We start from the raw sequence: 13,290 nt of genomic DNA on the forward strand, positions 1-13,290 counted from the left end.
ACAAGAAAGGGGGATTGAGAGAGGGAGCCGAGGCTTAGTAGGCAAACTGCAGCCTCGAAGCCCTGACTCGGTCCTTTTAGCATGCTTCATGCATCATTTATCTTCTTCTCAAGGCCCATAAATGATTCCACTGAATACTCTTCACATAACGCAACAGCCTTCAGTTTCCTCCTCTTGAGACATTCAAGAGCTAGAACAAAACCATACAGTCTGTTGCTGGTCGGCTGAGGTAAACAGCTTGTAAGGAAGTCTCAATGCCATGGATTTAAGAACATGTGCATATTTAGGTTTTAAGAAGTTCTTTTGATCCAAAGCTCAAAGTTAAATGCGCATATTTCTGTGTGAAAAGAGTTAAAACACTGCAAATAAAGCCAGCAGTGCTCTTAAAGTGAAACTTCACCCGTAAGTATTGGCTGAGGTGCTGCTCTCCACGTCGCCGACTCCTGAGAGTTTCTTTTAAACATCTCATTTAAAGGAAGATGTTTGGAAAACAAAACAAAGCATTTTTTCCCCCCATTCATGGAGTTCTACACATTCAGATTTGGGTCAACACAATGCCCAGTGAATCATGGCATCTACGTAGCACTAGAGCAGTGCAGGGTGCGTGCCGCGTGCCTTGCCCCAGGGCAGAACGACTGCAGGGAGTCTCAAAAGGAGAATGAGTCAAAGTCCCAAGAAACAAAAATGTGCTGAACCTACATCCCTTCTTAAAATGCCATGAGTGACAGCATCCCCAGCCAGGTGATGTCACTGCTTATATGCAGTTCAGCATGACTCAAGAGGACGTCTCCATGCTTCTGTGACAGGAGAACAAACAATAATCTAATCTGTGTAAGAAGATAGAAACCGGGAAAAAAAAAGATGTCAGCCAAGAAGCTTCGTGGGATGAGGGGGTCCTGAGGCTCTTCTCGTCCAATTACTCTGTTATGTGGGGGGGGGGGGGGGGGGGGGTTGTTACTTAATAAAAACACTGAATCCCTGTCATTTTCCAGAGCATTCAGGTGTGACCTGGCTAGTTCAGAGCTACGCATCAACAAAATCAGAGACGGCAGAATATATGGTCCGTAAAAAAATCAGCCTAACCCTATCTCATTAAAAGTCAGAATCATGGACCACTGGGCATTGAGCATCAGGACCGCTCCGAGGTGTTTACTCACAGAGGGGAATAAAACAGCTGACGTGGAACCTCGCCGTAACAAGAGAGGAGGAACACTTCCTCCTGCCATTATTTGCCTGCGTTGCAAATTGCGTCACACGAGGCACAGACAGGGGGCGCGATTGTGTTTGAAGACATTTGAGAGCAGGCGGTGAGACGTCTTGAGCATATTTAAACATTATCTCAGTTAGTGATACTGGCCTTGTCGGCTGCAGTGAGCCGGGTCCAGGGCTTATCCGCCCTCCTGTCGTAGTCCTGGGCATCTGACACCTCCACGTAGTCACAGAACCGGATGAGTATTTTGGCCTGTCGCAGCTCCTCTACAGTGGGCCTCTGGCTCAGCTGGAAAAAGTTGGACAACAGAAAATTAGATAAGGAACTCCCTCCATTCTCAGATGTTGCATATAAACGAAACCATCTCTTATTGTCTCAATGCAGCTGCATCACAGTGGAGCTCAGGATCACAGTTGTTGGGAATTCAGAGCATCAAATTATCGTTTCAGTTCTTGCAGACGCTTGTCAGTGCACAAGATTAAATTTCACAAATAAAGTTAAGTAGATCACTCGAGTGTCTCTCTTCCATGGCTGCATTAATAAGTAAGTGTGGCAATATCCAGTTGAAGGAACTGATTTACTATTGAGGATCCTAATGAAAAAAAACAACATGCTAAAACCTTTGTATCTTATTATGAAAAACTATCAGGTAATAATCTGAAAAATGACTCCTCAGTGCTGAGAAGAGAAATCTAGAGTTTGGATCCAACCCGACCCTTTCCTGCACGTCTTCCCCATTCCCTCACACAATGTCATGCAAAAAAACCCAAAACAATTCTTCTATTCTGAAAGATTCTCAATCAAAAACTAATTCAACTTTAATCGTAAGCTTCAATGTGGATGGTACTTTAATGTTTTATTGTTGCTATATCAAATCTGTTCTTCTCTTTTACTTGCTGATACAGGTTATTCACCCTAAAAATAAAAGTCGAATGCAAGGTATTGTAGACGTGTGCAGAAAAACTACTGCCTACTACCCTAATAACCTTCATCACCTGTACAACATCTTAAACCTTCCGTCTCACCGTAGTGGTTTTGTCCTATGTGGTTACTTCTGGCTGTAATAAAAATAACTTGAACCGTGAACTTGGAAAGGACAATCGTTAATAAGTGCATCATAACCCCTCTCTGGATAGAAATAAACAAATAATCTACTCAAAGGACAAACTCATATAAACAATGTGCTCTATATAATAGAGCCAGACACTTTGTTATATTGCAGGTATAAGGTCCAGCGTTTGTTTAAGGTATTTTAGAACAAGCAAGATCATAAAATGCTTTATTTTCCTGATGGAAAATGTTCTGCTCAGTTCATAACCTTAAATAAAATGGAGGGACGGTTTTATTTTGAGCATGTCTGCAGGTGAGCACAAAGTGTTATACTTTAATTGAAAGTGACGGGGACAAGCTCAACACCTCCCGGTGGGGTCCGAAGATTTGGCAACAAACACGCTGAAGGGCCAAGGGCAACAAGGACAGCAGTGTCTCCTGGGGGAGGTGGAGACCTGAGAACTTTAATATCAGTCCTGGAACAGATTTCTCTTCTCACCACCGATGAGTCACTATCACAGTGTTTGTGTACCGTCTTTCAATTTGGCGTGCTTTAAAGATCAGGCGTGGGTTTGCACCTTCAAAGGCATTTTGGACTCACCTTTCGCGTTAGCCTTCGTTTTATCTCCCTCTTCTCCTCCATTTCCTCTTGTTCATTGCGAGCTACAGAGCATCAAAAGGATTAGTGTCGATACTCTGCCAGCGCAGACACATGCAAACAGTTGACTGTTTACGAAAATGTTTAGAAATTACAGAAAGGGGGACAAACACGCTATTTGCATAATGTGGCTCATTAGAGTCCCACTAAACGGGATAAGTTTCTTGAAGCAACAAAATAGTTTCCATCACTGGCTATTTAATACTATTAGGAATGGGTATCAGGGGAGAATGATCGCTTTGTTCCTTTCATCCCAGGGCTTTTTTCTGTCCATGTTTATAATGAAAAGATTGACCCATTTAAATATAAAAAAGCAATTTTTTAAAGAGGAAGCAAGCAGATCACATTAAATTCTGGCGTTACATCTCCAAATTCATCCATGTGTTGCAGTAAATATTCCAAAGCAATTACACAGACAAAAAACCTCCAGATCAGAGCAGCAAGTAAAAAAAGAGAGACACGAGTAAACAGGAATCACACTGGGACACTGTTCCTGTTTGCAAAAGCTTCAGCAGTCAAACTGCATTTGTGCTTGTGCTGAACCCACCATTTGTTTACAGTAATACTTGTAGTTTTGGATTCTGGTGTCAAGCCCCGTTTGTTTAACCTTGGCACTGTGTGTGTTTTGAGTGATGGGAAGGACACGACTCGTCACTCATGAATTGTTAAGAATGTGTGTTTTGCTCCTGCGCCGTGCCAATCACGCAGGAGCCTTTGGGAGAGCAGGAACCGCTGGTAAATCTGTCTTTGTGATGTCCCAGGCAACAGAACTGCTTTTCTCTGATGCTGCATGTGTTTGAGCTACGAACCCCCATCTCTCTGGACATGACTCTTCGGGGAGCCCCTGCTGCCTGTCTCACATGAAAAGGCAGACCAAGGAGGAATAAAGAGAGAGATGCGTGTCAGTAGCTTTCACATAACTAGGCCTCTCAAATCAACGGGGCTGCGCTACGTGAGGCCTGCATGCACAAAAGGCTGCTACAAACATGGACCCATGCTCCACTACAATGCCTTTAATTAGGCATTGCATGGTTAGGAAGAACTTTTTTTTTTGAATTTGTATTAAAAAAAGGTTTTCTTACACTTACGCTTGAGGATGTTCCTCTGCTCCAGCTCCTCTGCGGTGGGCCTCTGACTCAAGCGCCTGGTGAGAAACATGCATCCATGGTCAGCACATTATCACAGGGAAGAGCAAAGCAACATTGAATCAACATTGGGGGAAAGAGTTCTGCTTTGTGACATGCACTGAAGTCCGGATATTCACAGTCTTTTAAATAAATGAAATGTTAGCATTTCTTGCCTCAAAACAGCTAAACATGGGCATTCCCCAAAACTCCACTCATGATCTAACCTCTTCTAAGTGAGTGACTGCATGATAACACAAATTCCAGAAGACTCCGCTCTTACATGAAGCTGGATAAAGCAAGTGCAATTGTGACACCTTCAAATGCAAACTGAAAGATTTTCACATATCTGCTAACATGCACCTAAAATAGACCTACCACCATACAGTCTATGCCTACCACACACATTTACACAAAGACGCATGGAATGGAAATCACTCTTTTCTTTTATGCAACATCTGAAGAGATTTTGGGCAGATTATCTCCGGTTTCCTCCGTTTGTAAGTGGTTAAAACGATTGAAATACCCACAGGCAATCTGTGAAAAGGTCGTTCTAAGTGCTTTAAAATGGAGACTCTTATTATAGCATTGTGTCAGGACCCTGCGGCAGAAGACCTAAGTGTATAGACGCTGGATCAATGATTGTCTCCATCTGGTTAGATCTGATAGTCTGAAACTGCTCTGCCCTGAAAGCGCTGTATGCAGAGTAAAGTCTGTGCTCAGCCCAACTTGTCTCATCTCATTTCTTGTGTCATTTATTCTCCCACTTGAGGGTTATCGCTCAGGAAACGTCCAGCCGACTGACTCTCCGACTGGAGTTCTAGTCCGGACAGTATGGTCTGAGGATTATTTCAGTATCACGTCAGCAAAAACGCAGCTATTGTAAATAAATATGTACCACTAGTCAAAAAGATCCATTTGGATGTCCCTTCCTGAGCAGTTGCTGCCCTAGCCAGGTTTATTTTCAGGAGTGTCGGCCTTGTTGACTATCTGCTTTCCTGTATATTCACACCAGAAGTGTGAATATTAAGAGATTATATAAAAGGAGTTATACAAGGAAATAGCTCATCCGTCCATCCATCATCTATAACACTTGAGAGTCATAGGGAGACTGGAGACAATCCTAGCTAACATTGTGCCCCAGTCAGCAGTCTATCACAGAGCTGACAAATAACCTTCCACATAAAAAAATATATAAAAGAGCTAATATGAAGATTAATGTATTAATTGAATGTATTTATTATTCAGTCATACTTAAGTATTAGCTAGCTCTGCAAGAATGAATACTGCATTGCTCAAAATGTCACACTATTTCTTTCAGACATTAAACTACATAAAACATGAAGTCATATTAAAAAGGCAGTAAAAATCACAGACAAAACGACAGACACCCTTCTCAAGGGTAAAAGCTGGAACTCTCAGAGAGGAAGGGTCTCCAGAGGTTTCCAGTGAATCAGGACAAACAGAGAAAACGTTGAGGTTGGTGCGTCCTAGAAAAGCATCGTCATTATCAATTCTGATTGGCCTGGCACAAGCAACATTACAGGGGACAATGCTGTGGGCAAAAAGGCATGAAATTAGGTGGGTTTTTTTGTGTAGGATGACACTGTGCAAAAGGACACGGTGACTATTTGGGAACATGACAAGTAAGCAGGCCGGCCTTCTGGGAACAGGCTCTGTGTTCCAATCACAGTGGGGACTGATGATGTTCAAAGAACATTTTCAAAGAGAAGCGGAATCAATTGAGGCCTGCGATCTGTGAGGGAAAAAACATCATGTTGTTTGATGTGTTCAGTTTCTAGGACTCATGTTTATGATGTCAACACATGTATACAAATGCCTTTGATTCGTACGCACTACACCAGCCGAGTTTGTGTGTGTGTAAACTGCTGGTATGAAGTGGCTTGTGTGGTGCCGATATGTGGAGGAGTCGGGTGGAGATAGTTTGGCACATGCATCACCGTGGTGATTCAGTGAGCGAGGGAGGAAGTCAGGCAGGAGGAAGAAAGAGGAGAGAGAGTGAGAGCGCGCTAGAGAGAAGACAAGAGAAAGGAAAAAAAAAAAAGAGAGATGAGGGGGGCTGGGGGTAAGGCATTGCAGAAATTAGGTCAGCTCCATTTCAGAGACTCATACTAACGAGATAAAACGTTTATCCTTATCGGATGTTGAGAAGGAAAAAAGTGACAGGATATAAAAGATTTTAATAAAAAAAAATTTTTTTAAAAAGGCACACATTTGCATCGGCTTTGACGACGTCACACTTTAATCAGACAGGATATTGGGCCATTGTGAGCAAAAAGCAAGACAAAATGCTGCGTTTGGCTGAGAGGAGAGAGGGACGTTTCCCTGCGGTGGTAGTCGTTGAATGAAAATATTTGGCCCATAAATTGTGCATGTGCGTAAATGTATTCAGAGATTTAAAAGATGCATGCGTGTACGTGTCTCACCTTGTGAGTTTGGTGCCAATCTGCTGCCGAGACTCCAGCCTCTCCTCATCCGTCTGCATGGGCAGGATGTTTTTCTCCTCCAGCTCTCGTTTGGACGGACGGTTACTCAGCTTGATGGCCAGGGAGTCTTTCCTCAGCACCTTCTGAGCCAGGGTACCTAAACATGCAAATGGCCATCAAATCACAACTTAAAACGCATCTGTTGGATCAGTCTATATCTCACTAATCACTTTTTAACATTTGCTTTTACTTTCAGTTACTCTTCTGTTCACATACTGTATGTGCTTCATAGTTGTTTTTTGCCTCTTAAATTCATTTTAACCTCACTGTACCTTTAGATATTCCTCATCTTTTCAATATCCTGTAAGGTCATGATGTGGCATATTGAATGACTCTCTCACTCATGACCGATCACAACCTTTAAAGGCTCCATCACGCAGCCATGTGAAAGTAAGTAAACACAGTGTCAACGACACTAACTGCTCTACATAACTGAAAGGTTTTGCTAAGAACACATGTTTCTGTGGGTGATTCTGGAGACACATCTGTGAACCTAATTCTGGCCCTGTGCTGAAGGTCAAACTAATTCTCAGCTCCAGGAGCCTTCAGGTGAATCTCACAGCTGTTGAAATGATTAGTCAAGCAAATGTGTCATTAGATCTGTAGATGCAAGCTGTCGCACACCGACAGTCAAAGATAATTATCACAATCTGCCTTCACCTTTGATGAAGAGAATAACCATCGACTGTATATAAAGAGATACTATTCAGAAATAAAGCCAAATTATCCTGGATACGAACGCTGCCATCTTGTGCATTTGGAGGAAGAGTCTGTGTAGTAGCGATCGGGGGATGGAACCACAGTAGCGATATCTTGTTGACATTTCACACAATTTTATGACATCAATTTTTTTTATTTAATAATATTAAATAATTAAAACTGAACTTATCGTCCACCTCCCATCCATTAATATGGACGAGGCCAGATTTATGAAGTACACTGAAGCCAGCCACCAGGGGGCAATCGTCTCATCACATCTGTATATACAGTATGAAAATAACTCTAGGTGAGGTGCTAAAGTAAAACAAAACATTTTAGTTTCCCACGACAAACAATCCTGATAACATTATTTAATGTTCAGTCCAACCTTAGACATAATGGGACAGAGTTGAGACGTTTAATTCATTAAATGATCTTTGATGAAACTACCGAAACTAACGTCCTCACTGTTTGTGACCTTTAAACTCAAGGTCACCACAACTGCAGCCACTCACTTGTAAATATGGAGTCGTCATCCTCGTCGTCGTCCTCGTCGTCATCCACCTCGTCATCCTCGTCCTTGTACATGCTGGGCAGATCTTCGTAGTCTGACTCGTTGGGCATGTTCTCCTTGTCGTCCTCGTAGTCGATAATCACAGACGGCACTTCTCTTCTGTCCAGGGGCAGACACTGACCGCCGCCGTGCAACGCAGAGCTGGGGGAGTTACGAGGAGAGGTGTTTGTTGGAGTATTAATGTGATGGGTCATAATTAAGGATATACATTTGGCCTTGCTGGAGGATGAGCTGACAAGTGGAGGCAAAAACCCATCTTCCATCTCAGAGAATCCTTAATTAATTATCTAGACTGTATTCTAATTTGTCCCACCACAGTTTCATAACGTATTCAATGTTTCTTTTACACTCCTCGTCACTTGGTGTTTTGTGTCATCTTAACATTCTGAAAACGTCATTAATGAATTGTTACTTAAATAATAACCCTGACAAATCTTCTTGATCCAGAAAAGGGATTTAAGTATAAAGAAGAGAGGGGCGATATGAACACACACTACACTTATGTGCAGTCCTACACAATGCCATGCAATCATTTGAGCTGCACTGAGAAAGAGAGTGACTGATTATACAACGTGTATAATTTAAAAAGGTGATGGCAACACACTTGACTATGCAGAGCTATTTACATGCAACTTTTAACCACATTCGATAGATTGATTAATCACAGCGAGTCTAACTGGAGCATCTTATGATGAGCCACTATTACGTAACCGCTTCGAGCTTTCAGACTAATTGGGAGCCACGTCAGGACCATTACTTCCTTATCCCTGCCCAAATGGCTTTGGTGAGAAAGAGATCCTAATGCAAGAGGTTACATAATAATGTTCAATCCGCTATCCCGTCCCCCCCTTTTATTTCTCTTTCCAAACAAGAAGAAGCGCAGCTCTTGTAGAGAGCAGCTGGTCATGTTGTGTCAGGCACACTGCTGCAGGGACACCTACTCCGTGTGCCTGTGCCCACACATACACACATTTTACTTCGAAAATCAGGCCAACGCTGCCCTGTGAGGCAGCGGACTTAAATTAGACCTGAACGCCAGCGCTACATGGCGGGACGTGACCTCAATAACACCGGGACAGATTTGAAGGTAGTGGAAATAAGTCGCCACTAAAATAAAAGCTAATAAACAGGATGATGATCTATGCTAATTTTAATGCACTTATTTCAGTAATTACTCTGATTAGTGCTGTTTTGGCAACAGCTTAAATAACAAGGGAGGAATTTTATTATAACAACCGCAGGCTCATGAAATAAAAGGAAAAGCACATTTTAAAAAGGGAAACATGTTGTCACCAGTCAACCCTGTGGCCTAGATGTTTTATTGGTATAGTTACCTGCACCAAGGAGGCAATGTGTTTGTTTGTTTGTTTGTCTTTTGGTTAGCAGGATTAAGCAAAAACTACAGGATGGATTAACACAAAACTTGGTGGCAGTTTGATGAATGCGTCAGAGAAGAACCTATTCAACTTTGTTGTGAATCTTTCTTATTTTTTGACATTTTCCTTGATTTCTCAGAGAATAATTCAAAAATCTGCGATATTAAGGGGACTGATAGTGTGTGTGCAGTTTGCTACGGATCCAGATAAAAATCTAGTGATCTAGAAGATATAAATATGGTTTCATAAGGGGACTGTTGGGCCTTGGCATAGGTACGCACTCTACTGAGTTGTAGTTTTCAACACTTGTTTCTCAACTTTATTTCGACTGAGATATTGTGAGCGAGATGCAGACAGACGGCGATCCATAATCCCTGTGACTCCACTGGAGGACAGTCACACTTAAATGACCCGAGCCCTGACGGCGGACCAACCTTTCAAACCTCTGCATGGAAAGCGCCAGGGTTTTATTGAGCTCCTCGATGATGCGGCTGGGGGCGTGCAAGCTGCCGTACTGCAGCTGGAGCGGGTGGCCGTGGCTCTGGTGGAGGCTGGACAGACCGATGAGCTGCGAGGGCAGCAGGGAGCCGTGGTGGAGAGACATGCCCTGCGGAGGGGCACACTTTTGGAGAGCGCTGAGGGGATTGGGCGAAGGGGATGGGGAGGCCGAGGAGTCCAGCCCCCCAGGAGGCACGCAAATCATCACTTTCTTGGGCGGCAGAGGTGGAGAGTGCTTTCCTCCGGGCATGCAGAGCAACTTCATTGGCTGGCAAGAATCTAACAGGGGAAAAAAAAAAATCAAGCATAAACAGGAGGTTAAGAGGGATTACTGAATATTTCTACTGGGATGTGACGCGTTCACTGCACTCTGCTGGTGCAGACAGATAAACAGAGCTCATGGACCATCAGACATGGCTCAGACTTCAGCGCAGAGTGGTGGGAATTAGGCCAGGGTAATGCCACTTCCCTGTGCTGACAGATTGACAATGACAGTGAGAGCCCGGCTGACCTAACCACAGGGGAATTTAATGAGACTACTATAATCCTGTGCACATGTGTGGCATAGCAGGTAGGCTTTAAAGCAAAAGCAGTCAGGGCTTGGCTGTCAAAACAAGTGCCCCAGTATGAGCATATTAGTTATATTGACAGCCTGAAGCAGTGCAATAAACTCCAGTGTTTGTGTTTAATGATTAATAGCGTGCAATAAATACTATACAATAAATGAAGATATAACAGCGAAGAGATTAGAGTGACGCAACCTGCTGCGGAGCATTAACGTGGTCAGCTGACCTGTGCTATGGTTGGGGATCCTGGAGAAAGGCTTTGGAGGGAGAGCAGGAGGCTGTTTATGGTACAGCGGCGGCTTGGGGGGGGTGTCCTGAAGGTCACTCGGGTAGGTGACCGATTTCTTGTTCGGCATGACCATAGATGTCTTAACAGAGGACTCCTGAGGGCAGATGCCACCGTCCATCGAGGATCGGAATTCAACGGTTGCTGAAAAAGAGGAGAAGAAACAAACAAACTGACGAGTGTGGAAAATGTGTCGGGGCTGCGGCACAAGAAAAGACTGTCAAACAACATTTAAAATGAACTCAGGGTATTAAATTTTGAGACAATAAGAGGGGGAGGAGGAAGACGATTCCGAACGCTAAGACTGTTTAAAACTCTAGAGTCTTTTATCAGCGTACGCCAGACCAGGAAACGGTTTCAGGCGCACGGTTTGACAGACATTTCTGCTTTTTAAATCCTTTACAGTGCTGAGACATTTGATGGTTTTTGCATGATCACATTTTAAGGCCAACAGTGTGCACACATATTCTGACAAACAATGTATTTTTACACTGTGAGCTCACCCACTTTCCAATATGTCTCTTTTCAACACTTAACCATAAGAATGCTCACTCCTGCAAGTCTCTTTATAGGATAAGAAAGTCTTGTAATTATTTGTTTACATTTTTCTGCCATCAACGAAAGACGTTAAAGTCGTAAATTGTCGACAAAACAAGCATCAGCCAACACCTGACAACGATGATACCGTCCACGATGAAGCAGAGCACCAAAACATTTCTTATCCCTTTTATTTTATTCAAATTAAGAATACTTACACTTCTTTTCTTGCTTTTTAATATTTGGTTTTTTCTCTATTGAAAGAGTGATTCTTGTTAAATAGTCAAATTATATTAATGTGACACGAGTTTCAGTTTGCTTTGCAGAGATACAGTAAAATGGCCTTTAGCTGGGTACTTTTTACTTTGAGTACATTTCAGAGATTGTATCTCTGTACTTTTACTTGAGAAGTTTAGTATCTGTACTTCACTTGAGAAAGGAAAGTGTGTGTTTTGCCACCTCTGATTTAACAGTCATTCACTTGGCAAATGCTCCCAACATTTAACTCTGAACGAGACTGGAGTGTTTGGCCGCTGTTCTCCACATTCAATCCAGGCACACGGATGTGGTGACCAGTAAAAGCCGATTATGACCCAGCAGCCAATCAGAGGAAAACGCTGATGAAAGAAAGCAGATTTTTGCCATTGTGCAAAATTCTTTTGAAATGTTCTCTATTCTCTTGTTTGCTCATACTGGATCTATTTCTTTTCCGAGCATGCCAGAGCAGAATCTGCTTTGGTTCTACTTATCAGGGTGATGTTAACACGATACGGCTTCCTGGGAGATGGTACATGTTTGTTTTGCATGTATAAAAATAGCTGTTGCTAATCTATCAAGCTGTGCACACAAGTTTTTTTTTTTCATTATAGAAAGTAGGTTGTCACTGGGCAGGAGAATTGGGAACACCTGGCCTCATTAATATGGTTTCTGAGAAGTGACACAGTTATTCTGCAGAAATTAGAGAAGGAGCCATTCACTTTATTACTATTGGACAATTAACAAGAGCTGGACCACATCGAGGTGCACACGAGTTCTTTAAGAGACTTATCACAGTTATCATTCTATTAATATGATATTATAATTTCTTAAATTATTCATATTTTTAGAGCTTCGTTTCAGCTTTGACTTCAAATAGCATTTTGATCATTGTCCAAGAAGCTTAATCTGCTGAAAATTAAAAATAACCAATAAAAGAAGACAGAATTTCTCATTTGCTCTCATCAGATGTTGGCAGGAGGGAGTGAACTTCCTCAGCTTCACTAACTTTGTTTTTGATGTGCTGGTGCATGGAGCACCCCGCTGTCAGACTCTGAGTGCAGGACGTCTAAGACGCGTCAAGTCGAGATCAAAAGAAATGTATAAAATGCTACAAAATATCTATAATGAAAGATTATATCTCAGAATGCCCCCCCGTGCCAAATCTCGCAGCGTGCACTTCAGAGACTGTGCTGGAGTGATTAATGAGGTGATGAATAAGTGAAGATCTTCTCATTAAGAGCATCATCATGTCTAACTTTGCACCCGAGCCAGATTCCACTCGCACTGAAACACCAGCTCACCTTTTTCAAAGATCTCCTTCAGCACTCCTCTCTTGATCAGCTCGTCTCGGCTCTGGCGCATGGACATCTTCCTCTCCAGCGCTGAGGGGAAGAGAATGTGGAAATCATTTTCACATTATAAATGGGCATCCATTTAAATATCAGACAGCTTTGTTTGATTTTGGATAAAACCAGACGCTAAATCACACAGACACATTTAAATATTCATATTTTCCCTCCAGATGCACCAATAGCCTTTTGGTTTGTTATCAGAAACATATCAAAATACAATTTTCATCACTGGTAATTAAGATAGATATGATTTTTATCTTGATGCCATTTTTGGCCATATCAGTCAGCTTTAAGAGCCAACAACTAATAAATCTCATGGGTCCATAGGAACAGCTTTTCATTATTAAGCGTTATAATGGTCTACTAATCAGGTGACATTTATTATAATGATTATCAATATCAACTGATACGGAAATTTGTATCTTGATCTTTTAACTGTAAATATATTCTTTACTTACTTATTCATATTTCAATAAATCTTTAGTAATATTGTTTTGGGTCACGTGGGCATATTTGCAATATTATCTATTTCATCATGTGTTTTTTTAGGGGGACAAATCCTAAAATCTTCTTTCTTTAAAGAGCTGAAGCTTGA

At 42.2% G+C, this 13,290-nt stretch overlaps 1 protein-coding gene across 6 annotated transcripts in view; it reads right to left on the reverse strand.

Moving 5' to 3' along the window:
• The window catches only part of LOC109646849 (phosphatase and actin regulator 1-like), a 43,582-nt gene that overhangs the window by 2,581 nt on the left and 27,711 nt on the right, over positions 1 to 13,290 (reverse strand). For 2 of the 6 annotated variants that reach the window (XM_069510886.1, XM_020112619.2), the window contains exons 3-11: positions 12,645 to 12,725; positions 10,489 to 10,692; positions 9,633 to 9,975; positions 7,764 to 7,963; positions 6,490 to 6,646; positions 4,001 to 4,062; positions 3,728 to 3,769; positions 2,862 to 2,923; positions 1,358 to 1,498 (exon numbers count right to left, since the gene is read on the reverse strand). In XM_069510886.1, the coding sequence (XP_069366987.1) occupies positions 1,358 to 1,498; positions 2,862 to 2,923; positions 3,728 to 3,769; positions 4,001 to 4,062; positions 6,490 to 6,646; positions 7,764 to 7,963; positions 9,633 to 9,975; positions 10,489 to 10,692; positions 12,645 to 12,725 (1,292 nt within the window). The remainder of the gene's footprint in view (positions 1 to 1,357; positions 1,499 to 2,861; positions 2,924 to 3,727; positions 3,770 to 4,000; positions 4,063 to 6,489; positions 6,647 to 7,763; positions 7,964 to 9,632; positions 9,976 to 10,488; positions 10,693 to 12,644; positions 12,726 to 13,290) is intronic. The other 4 variants (XM_069510887.1, XM_020112635.2, XM_069510885.1 and 1 more) reach the window with 3 other exon arrangements.

Source organism: Paralichthys olivaceus, chromosome 16 (genome assembly GCF_024713975.1).
Source record: "Paralichthys olivaceus isolate ysfri-2021 chromosome 16, ASM2471397v2, whole genome shotgun sequence".
NCBI classification, from domain to species: domain Eukaryota; kingdom Metazoa; phylum Chordata; class Actinopteri; order Pleuronectiformes; family Paralichthyidae; genus Paralichthys; species Paralichthys olivaceus.